This window comes from Bison bison, unplaced genomic scaffold (assembly GCF_000754665.1).
Source record: "Bison bison bison isolate TAMUID 2011002044 unplaced genomic scaffold, Bison_UMD1.0 scf7180017864530, whole genome shotgun sequence".
Lineage (NCBI taxonomy): Eukaryota > Metazoa > Chordata > Mammalia > Artiodactyla > Bovidae > Bison > Bison bison.
Genome location: NW_011495080.1, coordinates 2450142 through 2468701, shown reverse-complemented (window position 1 = coordinate 2468701; position 18560 = coordinate 2450142). Strand labels below are relative to the sequence as shown.

Sequence of the window (18560 nt, the reverse complement as noted above, 5' to 3'; positions counted from 1 at the left end):
TCACATCACCTCTTTCTAGGGTTTGACTTTAAAGAAAATAAAAAGGGGGAAAAGAAATGCAGCAGTTCTAAGAAGTCCCTTGCAGGAAGGACAGGGAGGGGAAGAAGAACCGTGAAGGATTCAGCAATATTACTAGGTAGCTGTCTACTGACTTAACCGAGCTTAACCCCAAATCGGAATTTCCAGCTGGTCATGTGAGCACAGAAAGCAATTTTTAAACTCTGGCTAGGAGCCCCTATGATTACAAAAATAAGAGCTCCATTCTGCTCTTATTTTGAAAGGAGATGTTCCAGCTGCTCTAGCATGGGCCTAAACACCCTGGTGAGGACGCTAAGAAGACACGGTTTTGTGTCCAGGGACCCCCAGTCATCCTACAAAGCTGATTTCTGAAAAGGCAAGGACAGAGGCGTAGGTGCTTCCCCGAGGTGAGCGGGGTCTGGGACCTTGGACTAGTCCATCTTGAGGGTCCCTTCTGAGTAAGATTCTAGGCTGTGTTTATCTTGGTTTAAAACATGAGGAGTTTTGAAAGCGTCTTGGCCAGTCTCCTTTCTGAAATCACTGTGTGTTATCACCCAGACACTCTCCTGGCTATTTAGGTCTGCTGGCTGGTTGGCTCAGGTGTGGGTAAAGCGCCCGGTTTGGGGAAGAGCAATGTTGTTTACATTCTTTCTTTCTGAAAGTCACAAGCCACCGGCAAGAAATGAAAGTGAAATCAGGGGACAGTGTCATCAGTCAGCAGAAATGTGCCAAAGTTCAGAGAGCTGTTTACTTAGGCACGACGTGCCTCCCAGCCAGTCATAAGCCTGGGGCTGCATTGATCTGCCGGCCCCTCTCCACCGGCCTGGATTCTGGAGGCTGGACACTAGGAAGCCAGCGAGAGAGAAGAATCCACTGAACCTGATTTCCTGCTCCTCCTCGTGAAGAGCGCTTTGTGCATTCTGCATCTTCTTTTCGGTAAGTACCTGCCTTGTGTGCCCAACAGCTCGCCCAGATGCGTGCTGCTCTGAAGACAAGTGGGCTTTCCTCTCAGACCCTGCATTCTAGCCACGGACCCAAGAAAACAACCGGTAGTCAGGGTCTGAGGACCACCGCCCCACCCCCACAGATGACCCACCTCCATGAGCTCAGCTCTCCCCACCTCCTTCCCCCTACTCCCTTCGCATCAGCCTGTGGGCCTGTGGCCTCTAAAGCGGTGCAGGTAATGCCAGTATGACCGGTTAGAAATGCAGAGGACAGCGATGGGCAGTGGGATTTTGCACTGAGTCTATACAAATCGTCTATGGCGCATGAAGTGGAAATAGGCGGCCAAACAAAGGCAGATCACAGACTTGCAGTAGCTAAACAGGAATACCATGAGTCCTCCTGAAAATACACACTGTAGACTAAGACTGTCAGAAAAACCTGTGCTCTCGACTCAGAAAGAAGACAGTAGGGTCTAAGAGATTTTTAGACCTGGTGTTATTAGACTACATTGCTTTTCACAACTTGATGGAAATTCATAGTGGGATTTTAGTTCTGTTGGTGCAGATGTTTCCCCTAAAATTTCCAGTTAGCTTCTTCACCTGTAAAATCAAACGCTCCTTGGGAAAAAGTAAACACATATGTATTTGGGATTGTCTTTCCTTCCTCCCTCGTGACAACTGAAGTGCATTTTTCAGTATCTTCTTCCTAAACCTTATCTCTCCCAAACTCCTGAATCCGTGCCTATAACAGTCTCCTTTAGATTTTGCATATTCCCCTTTCTCAACACTCTTTCCGGCCAACCCACCTGCTTTATCTAATCGCTAACACTGTTTTCTAAATTTCACTTTTACATAAATAGAACGCATGACTCTGGAAATATTTTTAATGTGAAAGGAAAAGAACTCTTGCCCATAGTGCCCAAAGATACCAGAACTAACATCAACATTTTAGAACATTTCCTTAGTATCTTTCTTGCAGTCACACTGTATAGTGTGATTTTAGACCTGGTTTTTCTAAAGGCTACATAGAGTTTTATTATCTTGATATGTCATAATTTGATTCTAATGTTGCTTCTCATTTTTGGCTAAAGTAATACTATGATAAACATTCCTGTATATAAATCACTGATGGCATTTCTGATTGCTGCCTGACTAATAAGGGGAATTAATTGCCCAAAGGGGTATGATGATTTTTAGTGTTTTTAGTGCTTTTTGCTCTACTGCCTCCCAGAAAGTTTAAGAATTTTCACATCCACCATTATTCTATGAAGATGTCAGTTTTATTGCACTCTTGGTATCAAATGTTTTTATCTGCAGTTTTGATAGGGAAACTCAAAGACTATTTGGCATATCTTTGATTATATTACTTGAGGTGTAGACTTTTTTTCATGTTTGTTAATGTGACAGAGTGATTTACAATAAGAAATAGATGTTCCGTCTCCGTCCCCATTTCTGGCACAGAGCTCCTAAAATCCTTGGCATTTTTTAAGTGGTAATAGAGGTAAAGGTGGTTTTGTTTTTCTTTTTTAATTCACTACAAACCCTTTTCAACCACCTCTGTGCTTATGTTAATGACTCAACTTTTGGAAAGTCCCTAAGGAGAGGGGCTGGTTGCCAGGGAAGACAACCACATATTTAAAGGGTTAGAACCTTCAGCCCCAACCTCCAGGGAGGTGAGAGTGGGTGGAGATAAGAGTATGTCACCAATGGGCCAATGATTCCATTGATCACACCTGAGTAATGAAACCTCCATAAAACATCCCTAAAGGACAGGGTTCAAGGGCTTCTGGGCTGGTGGACACATGGAGGCACCGGGAGGGTGAAAGGCCTAGACAGGCCATGGCAGCTCCGCGACCCCACCCCCCATCCTCTGCCCCATGCGTCTTCTGGGTGGCTGCTCCTGGACTGTGTCCTTTTAAGTTGAACCAGTACTCTAATAAAGTAGACTGCTGGCCCGAGTTCTGTGAGCCACTCTAGCAAATTAATCAGACCCAAGAAGGGGGCTATGGGCACCTCCAAGCTGCTGCTGGTTGGTCAGAAGCACAGGTGATGACACAGGCCTGTGACTGGGGGCTCTGTGCCCTCAGCCTGTGGGAGGTGCCTCCTCCAGGTAGACAGAGTCAGAATGGAACTACAGGACATCCAGGTGTCGCAGAGAATTCCTGGTGGGGGGAAAATCCTTGCACGTTTGGTGGAGGCTACAAATAAGGAAAAAAGAGGTTTTTACAGTTAACTACTTTGCATTCCTTCTCAGGTGAAATATCTCTTCATGTGCCTCATCCATTTTCATGGGGATTAAATGTTTTTTAACTTTTTGGCATAAAGATTTTTTTTATATTAGGTATATTAACCATTCCATATTGGTTGCAAATATTTTTCCATGCTCAATGACTTTTAATTTTGTGTTTCTATTGTATAGAAATGTATATTTTCCTGGTTAAATCCGTACCATTTTTCCTTTGTAGTTTCAATTTGCTCTTAAGCTCAGAGCATTCTTTTTTCGTTCATAAATCAAATATCTACTTTTTTATAGATCTTTTTTGTCTGCTTGTTCCTTACATCTCACTGCTGGGTCCATGTGAAATTTATTTTGGTATGTGGAGGGAGAGGAGTCCCTAAAATGGTTTTAACTAATTGCTTCAGCATTAGTTAAAGGAAAGCCCTTCCCTCCACTGAATTATAATGCCACTCTTATGTCTTCTTAGGCGTGGCTTTTCTGATAGTCTGCTCTCTGAGCCGTCCGTCCAGTCCCTGTCCATCCTCTTCTGTTGATCTCACTTCCCCCTCAGTTACTTCTACCTGGGAGCTGGGCACTGCAGTGACCTCAGTGATCAGTCTACTTTTGGTCTCTTCCAGTGAATTGCATCTTCAAGTAACGTAATGTATAACAAGTATCTTTGGAGGTTTAATCCTCAAAAGCAGGTTCTATAGTAGGTTCTATAGAAACTGAGACACTTTATTCTGTACCCCTGGACTCACACCTTAGTTTTCTCAGCCCTGTCAAAAGGACAAACCTGAAACAATTTAGTGGCTACTTGACTCATTCCTTCACTCACGGGAAAACAAGCCACAGATCAAGGGAGCATAGCACCTCACGAGCAGGGGAACACCCTTCCTAGGGAACTGGGACAAAAGCGAGTCCCACAGAGCACTGGAAGAGGTCATATGACTTGTAAGGACACCCTGACCTCATAGCCAGCAGGCCCTGCTTCCTAGGGAAGGTGAACTGGCTAAGGCTGCTGGAGCGCTGTGAGTGGTGTATGTTAGGTTTCCTTGACAGGTATTTCTCGCGCAGGCTGACTTGGGTTTAGATTTGTGACCTGGGCTGGGCCACTGGAGCCACCTCATTTTATGAGCCTCAATACACAAATGAACATTATCAGCCAAAACCTGTGGGCTTTGGGAGGAGATCCCCAGATCTTCTGTGAGGACACAGACCTACTGCCCACTCGGCAGCAGGAGGGAGGTGGAGGTCTCACAGCAGAGACCTTGGCAGAGCAGAGAACACGCAGGAGCCGCAACGTCAGCCCCTTCCCGAGCATCCCACCCACTGGCAAGCACCAGGCCTCAGTTAGCGCCCCTCCAGGAGTGACCAGGGGAAGATCTGCCTTCGGAGGGACGGAGGAGGAGGCCTCAGCACATGTGCAGCTCAGTTTGTCTGTGACTGGCTGAGTTATCTTGCTAGAGTTATGAAGCCATTTTATGTGCGTTACAGGCTCCAGATGAGAGGCGCACCCTCCTGTGTGGGGATGGAGGGCAAGTCCTAGAAGACTTGGTTCCCTCCGGCCAACTTACAAAATACCTTTGGCAAAACTGAAGGACTAAGGCTTAGTGACGGTCTATCAGTCTTCACCTCCTCCTCCTCCTTCCTTCCGACTGCTGGGGCAAACTGCGATCACCAGCTTTAGAGCAGGGCTCCTGGGCAGGACTGCCAGAAACGAGGCCTGGCACTGCCCCCACCCCAACTCAGGAGCTCTCCACACCCCCAGCCCTGCTGCCTGGGACACGTGCCTCAGGTTCGGGGAGCAGGGGCTTGAGGCGAGGACGTAATCCACACCTCTCACCCTGGCCTCTGAGGCCCCAGGGACCCGGTGCGCTTGCCCACCCCTGTCCCCTTGGTCAGCAGGCTGCCACCCTGCCCCCAGTCTGCTCCTCTCCCAGCGCGGTACATCTAACCACTGCCCCCTCCTTCTGGAAGACTCTGCCTGGCTCTTTTAAAGCCCTCAGGTCACGGATCAAACGCGCGCCTGGCACACAGGCCCTCCCCTGGAGGCTCATCATTTCCTGCTGCCAGGCTCTCTGTTTCACGCCATCCTGTTTATCTGCTTTCCCAAATCGCTTCAAAACTTAGAATTAGCTTTGTGAAAACAAGTGCTCGGTGTTTGGTGCCCCAGCTGCCCTGCGTGTTGCTGACTGCCCAGAGCCTGTGACTCGGGACCATCCTGCTTGTGTGACCCCGGGGGTCACAGGATGAAACCCTGGCCTGGTCAGTGCGAGGGGGACAGTGACTCCGGGCAAGTGCAGGAGGCAGAGAGGGCAGGAGCAGCACAATCCAGAGGGGCTACTGAAGGGACCTCCCCGGGCCCAGTGGTTGAGACTCCGACTTCCAACGCAGGCGGCGTGGATTTGATCCCTGGTCAGGAAACTAAGGGTTTTAAAGAAGAGGGACAGCCAAAGGCAGTCACTGGTTTCTAGTACTGTTATCTGTCTTCAAACTCTCGTTTAGGTCCTGTGAATCTTTTTTTAAGATTTTTTTTTTCCTGATGTGACCATTTTTAGTCTTTATTGAATTTGTAACAATATTGCATCTGTTTTATGTTTTGGTCCCTGTGGGATCTTAGCGCCCCAACCAGGGATCGAACCTGCACCCCTTGCATTGGAAGGCAAAGTCTTAACCACTGGACCGCCAGGGAAGTTCCTGGGTCCTGTGAATCTTAGCCTCCTGTAAACTGCACTGTGCAGTCCTCCCAATAAAAACCAAACAAGAATGGGTCCCAAGGTGCAGGCACTTCCTCATTTTTAAGGATTGTTCCCCCAAACTAAAATTTTTTTTTTGACCTTTGTTCCCAGCTGGATAGTCTGCTTGCCAGCAGGGCTAATGAGCAACAAAACGACTGGACCAACAGAGAGTTAATATTAATGGAGCTGCTGAGACAGTCTATCCCGGTGGCTCGCTGGAGGCGGAGGGGCAGCGGGCGCTGCACTCTGCAGTCTCATGGTGTAGTCATGTTTCTGCTGGCCGAGCTGCTTTATTTACATGGAAAAATTAAATAAATCCAGACGTCATGGTGTTCCATAAAAAGCCACCTTTGGCCCGGCTGTCCACGCAGCCTCTGAAACCCGGGTGCTGCTGCCGTCTTAAAACACTCGGGCAACACTTCTGTGGCCTCGTTTTCAGAAATAAAAACCTGGGCTCACATTTCTGCTGGAGGAAATATGACATGTTTCCCTTCCTTCTTCCCTTTTTGTTTGCTTCTGTCAGAAGCCACACCCAAACCATGAACACACTGGTCCCCAGTCGTGCACAGCCAGACATGCTCCCGTCAGGGCCGGGGCCTCCTCTGGCAAGCCGGACCTCTCCTCCGCCAGGCTCTGTTTCTCTGACTTTCTTCTGCTCACGTTTTCTCCCCTGGGCTTCGCTGCCTCTCCGTTCTGCTGTAGCCCCACCCTCCGCCTCTCCTGGCTCTTCTCTCGTCTCCCCTTCCTCCCCTGAACCACCACCTTGTGGGCAGCAGTCCACTTGTTCGGATCAAATTAGCTCCCTTCAGTCTCACAACAACCCCCAGGAACAGGCCAGTGGGTGCTCTGAGGGCAGGGATATTGGCGCGGCCAAGCCTGTGAAATGCTCAAGGTCATGTGCTGTGAGTGACGGGACAGGGCCTGAACCCGGCTGGTCTGGCACTAAGGTCCATGCGCTTGATCGCCACGTCCCTAACCGCATCCCAGAGCCATCGGCGCCAGAAACCAGTGAGGCCAGGCCCTCTAGGGACACTCTGTTTGTGAACACCAGTCCCAGTGTCTCCCCCAGAACTCACTTCTCTGAGCCTCAACTTCCTCTCCACGATGATAATAATTTAAGTAATACTTACTAGGTAATATTCCCCAGGCTGCACGTAAATCACTTCATTTAATTTCCACAACATCTACAAAACACGTTCTATTATACCCGTTTTCCAGATGAGAAACCTAGGCAGAGAGACGTTCACGTAGCTAGTCAATGGCAGAGCGGGGATCTGAACCCTGGACACACAGCTTCAACGTCGATGCTCAGCCGCGCTGCTCCACAGCTTCCCCACTGTGCCAGATGAAAATGCTGGGGTACCTGCCCATTATAGATGTAAGCGTGAGACGGGAGGACGCGTGCGGGGGGCCCGGCCTGGGGAGGCGGAGCTCAGGCTCTTACACTGATTTCACAGTCCTGCCCTACAGGCTGCACCAGCCTCGCCTGGGGAATTTACTGAGCCTCACGAAGCCTCCATTTTCCCCTCTGGAACATGGACGTGATAACAGTAAATGTGTTCCCACAGTGAACTTAACACTGGACTGACACGCAAAAAGACTGTGAAGTTTAGTATTTAATCATTAAGTCCTCGGTCGAGCTAGATTCCTTCTCAAACACACCTTCCAGTGATCACAAAGACTTCTCGAAGCAAGTTCTGCCCTCTATGGTCCCCTACAGCTTTCTTAAGTCATTAATGAGAAGAAAAAGCCCGGGAGATGAATTTGTAGCCCATAACAATCTGAAGACCCACTTGTTTTTCTTTTGAGCGTCTGTTCCACAAAACCGGCAAGCTCTATAGCGTCTGATGGCAGCAAATGATAACACCCAGGTCTTACCAGGCAGTTCTCAGGGCCGTGGCAGCGGCTGGTGCGCAGCCTCAGCCGTCAGTCACACAGCAGTCCATCCTTGCAGGTGGCCTCACTGTCCAGCCCTGAAACTAAGGCTTACACACGTCTGAGAAAGAGGGGATGAGCTTGAGGAAACTGAAGTTTAGGAAATGGGAAGAAGAAAAAAAATAAACAGAGAAGGACCTGAAGGAAGAGAGCCAGGACAGAGAAGTAGGTCAAAAAAATCAGAGGGAGGCATTTATGAAGCTCTGTGGGCCATGGCTGGACGTGCACGCTGCATTCAGAGGCTGTTTGGTGGATATTCACAGACCTGCCAGGGAGTGCTGGGGGTGTAACAGTTAAAGACAGATTTTGATAGAGACAGACGGCCATAGACTTTTGTCTAATTCGCATAACATAAAATTCCTTACCCTCATGAGGTTTACATTCTATTGAGGGCTGTAGGCGGAAGACAAAGTATTTAGGATGTTAAGATGGTGGGAAATGCTACCGAGGGAGAGCAGCGTGCCATGGAGAAGCCGTCACAGGTTCAAGATGCCAGCCAGGGACAGCGTCACTGAGAAAAGGATCTCTGAGCAGCGACCTCAAGGGAGGCAGCAGACACGTGCTAACAGAAGAACACTCCAGGCGGGGGCATGCCAGCACAGAGGCCCGAGCCTGTCTGAAGGTTTCGGGGGATGCTCAAGGAAGCCAACGTGGCAGGAGCTGAGGGAGGGGCTGGAGAGCAGGAATAAGGGGAGAAGGCGTCCAGGGGCGACAGGGGCACTAACAGCCCTGGGAGCCCTGTTCCTGAGGAAGCAGGAGGAAGGCCACATTACCGCAGACGTCGTCCCAGGAAAGTGGATGCCTGCGGCCTCCAGAGTCTCTCCGGGTAACAGGCTCCAGGACACCGGTCGGGCACAGCACACTGTGTTCCTCCCCGGCCCAGGAATTCAGGCGTTCCAGTCTCATCCCCACCCTCTGGGATTGAAGGGCACCCTTGTAGACACTTGCCGGCCTCTCCCATGGGCACCTAGAAGGGCTTATTAAACACTTCATGGATGAAGGAGAATTTCCCCTGGTGGCCTGACATGAGGGACAGTGCAGGAGCCCCCAGCACGCGTCACCTGGGACAGACAGACAGGTGGTGAACTCTGGCAAATGGCGAGAAACTCAATAAGGCCCAACTGTACATATAAAGTCTTGCTACTGAATGTCAGTAGACCTTCAGGCAGGAAGAATGAATTGAAAAAAACAGAATGACGAGTGACTACAGGGGTGTGAGGGTATTTTTGCTAAGTCAGTGTAGACAGGGAGTTATGTGGGCATCTCTCATGTTGGGACAGTTGGAAATGGAATATGTGAAACCTGATTAGAGCAGTGACAAATTGTTTTTAGTGTTTTTGTTTTAGTCACTGCCAGGCTACTCGGTCCATGGAATTTTCCAGGCAAGAATACCGAAGTGGGTTGCCGTTTCCTCCTCCAGGGGATCTTCCCAACCGAAGGATCAAATCCCCGTCTCCTGCATTGGCAGGAGGGTTCTTTACCACTGAGCCACCAGGGAAGACCTGGTGACAAATCAGAAGTTATAAATAATTGCACGATCAGTATTTGTATACAAGGCACATAATGATTACGCTGGCAGATATCCCAGCATATAAGAAAGTGTCTGGGAGCTGGAGATTGTAGCTGCAGACCTGCTCTGTAACAGAAGGTCGATGGGCAGTTTGGAAAGTCCATTCTGACTCTGCAACTAGAGAGAGCATGCGCTGGGCCTCCGGCCATCTGAAGTGAACAAACCAGTGTCGGTGGTGAGAGCCGGCCTTCCTGCTCGGTCAGCCCTTCTCAAGTGTTCCTTACAGTCAGGGGAGAGGCCAGGGATGGACCCATGCTAGGCAAAGCTCCCCGGGCACCGCTCTCTGCCAGGCGTCCTGCACTCAGGACGTGGGCTGCCAGAGGGACTGGCAGGGTGGCAACCTGCCGGGCTCTAATCCTTCAGACACAACTTCAGGAAGGTTTCACTCTTAACACGAAAGTGGCAAGAACGTAATTTAGAAGACCAGGACCCTATGTCTGTGCCCCTTCCTACCATCAAGCTATTGATGTGAAAGCTTCAGAGGTGCTTAAACTAAAACAAAACAACAAAAAAAGAAGTGCCTCAGATGAACAGTCTGAGAGTATTTTCCTCTGGTGACAAACGTGAAGCCACATACTTGTACTGAGTCCAGATCCATGTCTTGGTTCAGGGGCCCCATTGCCACAAAAGCCTTATGCTTTATGATGGCCGTTACGACAGCAAGATGCTAGCAGCCGTTATTTATAAAGAGCTCGTGTACACTGACAAACAAAAACCAAAACTAAAAACGATGGAAAAAGAAAGGAACTGACAGCATTCCACCCCCCCAGAAAAAAAAAAACAAAAACCAGAGAGTCAACAAACACTCGAAAAACATTAAACCTTACTCAACAATAGCAATGCTGTGTCATTTTTCATCACCAAAGATGAAAAGATGAGAAAATTCAATAGAGATGATGAGACAAGCACTCTCAAACTTTTGGTGGAGGAACACACTGATTCACAAAGACAGTCACCATGGCATTATTTACAGAGCTGCCAAACAGTGTTGTAAAACAGAATATATAAACTGTACACCAAAACAGTGTCATAGAACAGGATATGTAAACCACGCACGGTAGTACAGCTAACCCAGCCATTAAAAATATTGTTTAGGAAGCACTGCTAGTGACAAAGGGAAATATTCATGCTACAGTGATGTTTACAAAGGACACACACACAAATTTACGCAATCCCAACTGTATAAAATATTACAGAAGGAAATGTGTTGCTGGGTGGTTATTTCTACAACCTTGACGTTATCAACAATTTTTAGTCTTGTCTCCATACTTTCACATTTTTCTGATTTTCTACAACCAACACGCATTACTTTATTAAAAACAGGAAAGACTTCACTTAAAAATAGCAACAGTGACTCAGCAGTCTCCCTTCTGCCCGCTGAGGGAAGCACAGGCTTAACATTAAAGGGAATTAAAGAGCTCACTGTGCTGAGAACAAGATTACAAGGATTGTTAAAGGCCAACACCAGCAAAAAATCGGGGTAGGCTCTCAGGAAGGCAGAGAAGGGTGCCCGAGGGTTTTCCCACCAAATAACCACATCCTTTCACTGGGACACGTTTAGAAGAAAGAAGCTAGGCCGAGCCCCCAAGCTCTCTGTCCACAGCCCGAGAAGCACGGGGGGACACCCCAGCACTGAGTGCGGAGCGGACACACAGCACAGCCCCTCACCTCTCGAAGCTCTGCTGTCCTGTTAGATATGTCAGATCAGTACGCGCGGTACCTAAAGGATGCTATGTGACATTTTCACTCATTCAAAAAAAAAGTTCCTACTGCGTATCAGGCACCATTCGGGGGATAAAATAGACAGACTGTTCCCCAGAAAGATTACAGCGGGGGTGGGGAGGAACACACATCCTGGCCTTCAGCTACATCAGAGCGTGGGCTGAAATAGTCTGAGAAAGGTGGTGAAAAACCAGCAGGACCCAGAGAGGCAGAGAACGGGGAGCTGGTGATGGCCAGGGAGGCCTGGCGTGCTGCAGTCCACGGGGCCGCAGTCAGACACGACTGAGCGGCTGGACTGGACTGGAATGAGGAGGGGCGGCAGCTGAGGGGGTGGCGGTCGGGAAGTGGGACGGCGGGCAGGGGCCAAGCGACGGACAGAAGACCCCAGGGAGCAGGGCCTGCCTGGAGAACCCAAGTTCAAGTTCTCAGTCGCCCCAGACAGTGTAGCTGGGACTGAACTCTCTCTGCCTGCAGGGCTGAGAAGAAGGAAACCAGGACTGCCACCCACACGTCTGCTCACCGGCTCTCAGCTCCAGCTTTATTTTGTTTAGTTCTCTATTGAAAAGCTCCAAAAGGTCAGTCGAGAGAGAGGAAGTCGAAAACAAAGGCTCTGGGTGCCTGGGGAGCTGCCCTGTGAGGCGGCTGTACAATCTCCTCTGAGAAGCCCCAGGCATCTTTTTGCATTAACCTTGATAATAACCTTTTTTTCAAGCCCAAGTGGAACAGGCTTGAAATAAGACATGTAAGACGGAGCATTTATACACAGGCAACCTAACTCCCAGCCTACTGGTTCTTGGACCACTGAAGCAAGTGGAATCTTATTTCCCACTGCACGTGGTATAAATCTGGATTCCAGCCCTGGAAGTCCATCCGACACCCCGAAATTCCTACATCCATCAAAAATTTAATACAGGCTTTTACAAATATCTGTTAATATGCAAACCTATGCAAACTATGTTCCTGTTGGCAATTTTCCCCATGCCATGGGCCGGACTGGTTAAAACTTCTCACCCTACCACTCTAAAAACATGGACTAAACACATCATTTTAGTATTTGATACATCTTTGTCTCTGCCAAAGAGGTTGCTGATAAATCCTTATTCTCATCAGCCGCCTACTGCAGACTGAACGTCTGTGTCCCTCCACATTTGCTCCCTGAAGCCTAACCCCCAGCATTTGGAAGTGGGGCCTTTGGGATGTGATGAGGGATAGAGCAGGGATTCACACTATCTCCTCTTGAATAGGATCAGTGCCCTTGAGAGCTCCCTTGTCCCTTCCACCCCATGAGGACACAACAAAAGGTAGACAGTCTGGGAACCAGGAATCGGGCCCCTACTACACCCTGAATCACCAGCGCCTTGATTTGGGGCTTGCCGGCCTCCAAAACCAAGAAAATAAATCTCTGCAGCTGATGAGCTGCGCCATCCACAGTAACCTGTGGCAGCAGCCTGCGTGGCGGACACTACCCTCCCTACAGCCTGTCCACACCCTGTCCCCTCTCGTGGCTTTCCTCTGTCTGTCCACGTGCAGGACGAGTGGGGGGTGGTCAGGCAGACCTCCAGCCAGCATGGGGAAAGGGGAGGGGCTGTGCCTCCCAAGGGGGGCTTCCAGAAGCTGATCGCCAGGGCAGTCCCCAGGGGCCACTGCTGGCCACCACTCCCTGCACTGCCTACCACGATGGGCAGCCATGGCTGGGGCTGGGTTTGGTTTTGTCTTGAAGGAAGTAGGCCACAAGTTTCTGTAGACTTCCAGAACAGGAGTTTGAGAAGAAACTGGGAGGGAGGCAGGGCGAGCTGGACATTCACTGTGTGACCTCCCCTACAGGAACCCAGGAGACGCCCTGCGAAGGGCATGAAGATGACTGTCCTGAAGTCAAAGCGGCGGAGCCAGCTGCTGTTCCTCGTCACAATGACCCTCACGATCACGACCATCTGCCTGCTCTTCTTTGCTCTCCTCTGGAAGGCCGGCAACCTTGTGGACCTGCCCAACCTCAGGGTTGGCTTCTACAACTTCTGTCTCTGGCACGAGGGCACCGGCGCCCTGCAGTGCTACCAGTTCCCAGAACTGGAGGCCCTGGGCGTGCCTCGGGTGGGCCTGGCCCTGGCCAGGCTCGGCGTCTACGGGGCCCTGGTCCTCACCCTCTTCGTCCCCCTGCCTCTCCTCCTGGCCTGGTGCAATAACAATGAGGGGGAGTGGCAGCTGGCTGTGGGCTTCCTGGCCACGTCCTCCGTGCTGCTGGCCAGCGGTCTGGGCCTCTTCCTCACCTACACCTGGAAGTGGCTCCAGCTCTCCCTCCTGGGACCTGGGTCTCTAGCTCTGGGCGCTGCCCAGACCTTGCTCATCCTCTTGCTTGTGGCCACAGCTGTGTTCCCTCAGAGGGCAAAGGACAGGAGCTGGGGAGCTACTAGCTCCGTCTAAAGGCTTATGTGATCGCAAGGGTTCGCTTTGAACTGTGCTCAGAGAAGGCTGCCAGAGAACGCACAGGCCGGTGTGTCTTCTCGGCCACTCTGTTTCACAGCCAGCACTGAGCTCCAGCTGAAGCAGACTGGACCCACTGCGGAGGGGGTGGGTGCCCAATGTCAAGGAGGACAAGACTTTTTAGGATAGGGTGGTCTGTCCTTTGGGACTTCTAAGAACACCCGAGAACCAAGTAGCTCATTGTTGCAAGAATTCCTGCTTTAGTTAACTGACCTGAGCAAGCCATTCTGACTTGATCCTCAGAACAATGGGGAGATAAGGCTTCCTGTCACTGGGGCCAGATTTCCAGGACAAGCTGCCAAATGCCAGATGGGAACCCGGTGACAGTTTATGAAGGAACACCTCGGTGTCCCCGGGAACCAGCCTAGCAAGCGCCCCATCTCCATTCGAGACAATGCTCCCAAAGGCCAAGGAGTGATCTGAGAGATTCACAGGACAGAAAGGCACAGAGAAGAGCCTGGCAGTTTTGAATGTTCCACTGAAAAGGCTCCTGGACCTGCAGACAGACAGAACAAGGGTCTAACCACTGCGCACGAGCAGTCCGCTCCCAGCATGCGACACGGACGTTCAGGAGCCCAGGACGCCAGGTCCTTGGTCAGAAGAGGACGATGAACGGCCTGAGCCGGCCCACGTCCATGTAAACACCGCATCCCCTCCCCTCTCACCCTGCGCCGGAAAGGATACGAGCACCACTCACGCACGGGGGCACTTTGTGTATTCTTCAGCATCTGTTACACTGACAATCTGTACAGCACGTGATCGCCTCATCCCATGCCCGTGCAAAGCCACGCTGAATAGAGGCAGAAACACGGACTCCAGTGTGAGGTCTTGTCCTTTGTGTCTCTTTGGGGCTCCTATCCCATTCTTACTTTCTAACTGCCCAGGGACCAAGGCCAAGGCCTAGAAAGGTACAGAAGGTGGCAGGCCAGGGGAGGAGGGCTGTCGGTTGGTCGGGAGACCTCCCAATCTGTAAATGGAACCACAGGCAGGCTCTCAGGCGGGAGCCCAGCCCTGGGGGAAGGTGTCTAGTTCAGGGTTGGACCAACAAGGGCTCACTGACCGACTGACACGTGACAGAAGTGATTTTAAAAACAGGCTTCTTCCTTAAGGTGGCCAAACCTAGGAACTGCAGTGTACTTAGCAGCCATGCTTGTTTTTCCTGGAAAAGTATTAAGTGGACTCTCCATTTCCAGTAAGTTTGACCCCCATGATCTCATTTCCCTGGAACCAGGTACCTGAATAAGACAATGTCGAGCCCCCAGGCCCCTGAGAAGGGAGAGCAGAGAGCAGGAATTTGGGGGGGAGCTCATTTTGATTCCTCACGTCCCCCGGTGAACCCACCCAGCCCAGGGAGGCTTGACGCTGGGAGCAGAAGCTGTCACAGCACAGCTGTCTGAGGGCAGCGCTCGGGCTAAGAGGGGAAGCCCAGCTTCCTTCAGCCGCTCTGAGCAGCAAGTCCTGGAAGTGTGTCCCTTAGCTGAAAAAGATCTCCCTGACGTATTTTAGCTCATCCTGGTCTTCCTCGAGGCTTCTGCTGCAGGCCGTGTCAGAACCCGCGGGCCCCGGGGCAGGGCCATCTGCCCCACGGTCCTCTTCCTCACTGTCCTCGCTTCGGCTCCAGCGGGGACTTGGGGACGGTGGCGCTGGGCTGGCCGGGGAGCGCTCTGGCTTATCAGCGCCTGCCAGAGGTGGCGGCTCCAACGGCTTTTCCTGTTTTCGGTCCTCCTGAGCAGAAGAAACGGCAGGCAAAACAGATGGGTTTTACTTCCCTAACATGCAAGGACACAGAACGTAGCCAGTAGCATCTGTAAAGCCAGCACTGGGGAGCCGGGCCCAGCTCCCGAATCACAGATGGCCCCCCTCCCTTCACCAGACTCTGCCCCTCCTTGCCCCCCTTCTCGGGCGGTGCAGAAATCAGGACCAGCAGGGCGAGTGGCGGGCAGGGGCCCCAGGAACAGCGGCGCAGGGACGACAAGTGGACCCAACGGACACGGAAGGGCAGGCTGACAGAACGGAAGGAGCGCAGGACGCGAACCCTGAGTGTGGGCCTCACTCACTGGGACTAGCAGTAGTATCGACCGGCAGGTTATTGCAAGCGTTAAATGAGACAGGAATATATAAAAGGCCCTGAGCAACTCTCAGGGGCTACACCACTCGAAGGTGGGACAACCGTTAGCCGCTTCTGGAAACCAGGGCTTCAGGGGCGAGGTGCTAAGGACAACGCTCAGAAGTCACCTCGCCCGAAGGAGACCCTCAGAGAACACGAGTGGTTCACGACTCCTGCCCGCCCCTCCACCCACCACCAGCAGAGAGCCGCCCAGACAGGGAGGGCCACCCTCCCTCACATGGCCACGGCCTCCCAGGTCTCCAGCCCCAAGGGCCCGGCGGGTGCACCCCTCCCCTGGAGCGGGCTGCAGATGAGCGGGCTCCCGGCTGCCAACAGGCAGAGTGCCTCTTTTATTAGCACAAACTCCCGCCAGGAGTCTCCAGTCATCAGAAAGGACACAGCTGGGCTTCCCTGGTGGGTCAGTGGTGAGAAGTCCACCTGTCAATGCAGGAGATACGGGTTTAATCCCTGGTCCGGGAAGACCCCACAAGCCTCGGGGCAACTCAGCCCATGTGCCACGACTACAGAAGCCTGTACGATCCAGGGCCCACACGCTACAATCACTGGGCCCAGGAACCACAACTCCTGAGCCCGTGCTCTGCCTGCTACAGAAGCCCATGGGAGCCCATGTGGGGCCCGTGCTCCACAACAAGAGAAACCACCGCAATGAGAAACTCTCTCACCGCAACCAGAGAGCAGCCCCCGATCCCCGAGTAGCAGCGAAGACCCGGCACGGCCAAAATATATACATAAATAAAATTTACAAAAATAAAAGACAGTTGACTGTACCTCAATGAGGATCCCCAGAGCAACATCGACGACTTCGGCTTCATTCATGCAGTACACAGTCCTCATGGCAGGAAATCTGAGAGAAGAGCATGAAGTTAGAGACAGGCACGAATCACCAGCAGGAAAGAATGAGACCCAGAGTCGCATCCTGGGGCCTGTCTGCCAGGGCTGAGAGCAGTAGCTTCCCCAGGGCACTGCTGTGGCTTCTGCATCCTTGGAAATAGTGACTGGCACAGGGGTTCTTGGGGCAACCGTGGGGTTTCCCACCATCCATCAACTCCGCTAAGAAATAGGATGAGATGGCTGGCTCCTGAGACACACACGAGCACGCGCACGCGCTCACGATGCAAGAAGGTCCAACAAGCCAAGACATGTCTGAATGCCACCCCTCACCCCCATGAGTGAATACAATAAAGGAGGGCTTTCCCTGGTGGCTCAGTGGTAAAGAAACCTCTCACAATGCAGGAGACCTGGGTTCAATCCCTGGGTCGGGAAGATCCCCTGGAGGAAGGCATGGTAACCCACTCCAGTATTCTTGCCTGGAGAATCCCCATGGACAGAGGAGCCTGGCTACAGTCCACAGGTTCGCAATGAGCTGGACACGACTGAGCGACTAAGCAGAGCACAGCACAGCAAAGATCAGAAAGCAAGGCTGGTCAATGAAGAAAACTTAGAAAGGAAAGAGAGAGGGACAGTAAGCACCTGAGACTACGGCCAGGAGAGGACAGAGGTACCCCCTCCCTGGCAGCCTGGAGACCCCCACCAATATCACCATTCAACCAACCTCCCCCCCACGCCCCTAGTCTCTGATTTCCAGCCGGTCCGGCAACCTGCAGCTTGTCTGCCTGTCCCTGAAGATATATCCGCAGGAAGATGGGATCACTAGTCCACCTACCCCCTCATTGGATGGTCATAATTTCTGTGGCAAATGAAGATACTGACAATTTGGACAGTTGCTGTCTGAGAGCTTAGCTGGTGTGTGTTTAACTCAAGAGCTGGAGCCACCATTTGGGAGCTGATGCATGAGGGCCAGAGGGTGGAGACTCACTGACAGAGGCAGAAGCCAGTGCCAGCCTAGCAGGGCACAGCCACCTGCAGCCTGCACACCCCCTGAGAGCGGATGAGACGCCTGTGGACTGAAACACCCCCCTCACTGTTCCACCAACACTGGATAACTGGGCCCCAGCAACTGTGAGGCCTTCAATCCCTCCCCCGTCCTAATCCCCCAGGACAGAAGCTGCCCCACCTGGCTGCAGCCGCTGGCACCGTGGCTGGTGTCCTCTTGGGGGTCTTCACCTGTGGTGCCCTCTTTTCAGCCACCTGGGCTGTCATCCATGTGGGCAGCACCCTTTTTTTATTCCCAGACTTTAAGTCTTCCATCTCTTTAGTCTCCCATGAAGAGGAACCAGGGTCCAAGCTTAGTGACTTCAGGACAGCAAATCCCACTCTCTCATCACACACCAGGAACTGTAGGTCCGTTCGTCGTCAACAATCCAGCTTTAATTCCTACAAAGAACAAAGTCCAGTGAATTCTAATAAATAAGAATATTCTGAGGCATCAGCCACAGTGACTGGTTAGGGAAGGCCAGAGGTGAGCAGGGCCAAGGAGACTCAGATGGATCATTCACAGGGCATGAAGAGGGAGGTGTGGAGTGGGCAGGCGATGGGGGTCATGGAGAAGCAGCCCTCCACTCAGGGCCCAGGGCCCCCACCAGCAGTGGGGCCCCATGCTCCCAGGAGCCTCTGCACTGAGCCCCTCAACACAGGAGGAAGGAAGGTGCCCCTCCTCCTCTCCACCGGAGATGCTCACTGTCCCCAGGGTGCCCAGACAATCCTACCCTTAAAACATCTCTCAATGCTCTCTTCCTCCCCTCCTCCCATCACAGATTTCTCCTTCCCTCTATCTAGGAGTGGTTATAAGAAACCCCAAGGCCATTTTGATTCACAGTGAGGTTTCACTGGCCAACACCCACTCCCTTAAATCCAAAGATACTTCTGTCCGGTCAGATTTCAGCCAGCAGTCGCGGGGGGTGGGGGT

The 18560-nt window shown here is 51.7% G+C and overlaps 2 protein-coding genes across 2 annotated transcripts; one reads left to right on the top strand and one right to left on the bottom strand.

Moving 5' to 3' along the window:
- The first annotated feature begins 243 nt into the window (after positions 1–243).
- On the top strand, positions 244–14439 carry TMEM140 (transmembrane protein 140). Its single transcript, XM_010831639.1, has 2 exons — positions 244–954; positions 12973–14439. The coding sequence occupies exon 2, from the start codon at positions 13000–13002 to the stop codon at positions 13564–13566; it is 567 nt and encodes a 188-aa protein (XP_010829941.1). The 5' UTR covers positions 244–954; positions 12973–12999; the 3' UTR covers positions 13567–14439.
- Positions 14325–18552, bottom strand: LOC104982295 (chromosome unknown open reading frame, human C7orf49). The gene is made up of 3 exons (XM_010831640.1): positions 17769–18552; positions 16523–16598; positions 14325–15351 (listed from the first exon to the last, which is right to left on the bottom strand). The coding sequence occupies exons 1-3, from the start codon at positions 17900–17902 to the stop codon at positions 15100–15102; spliced, it is 462 nt and encodes a 153-aa protein (XP_010829942.1). The 5' UTR covers positions 17903–18552; the 3' UTR covers positions 14325–15099.
- Between the last annotated feature and the right edge of the window lie 8 nt (positions 18553–18560).

Excerpts from the sequence above, each read along its gene's own strand:
- TMEM140 (XM_010831639.1), top strand. The coding sequence starts at position 13,000 with ATGAAGATGACTGTCCTGAAGTCAAAGCGGCGGAGCCAGCTGCTGTTC.
- LOC104982295 (XM_010831640.1), bottom strand. The coding sequence starts at position 17,902 with ATGGAAGACTTAAAGTCTGGGAATAAAAAAAGGGTGCTGCCCACATGG. Across the intron at positions 16,599-17,768 it reads GTGCCAGCGGCTGCAGCCAG|ATTTCCTGCCATGAGGACTG; the intron begins GTGGGGCAGCTT and ends CTCTTCTCTCAG. Across the intron at positions 15,352-16,522 it reads CTCTGGGGATCCTCATTGAG|GAGGACCGAAAACAGGAAAA; the intron begins GTACAGTCAACT and ends TCTTCTGCTCAG.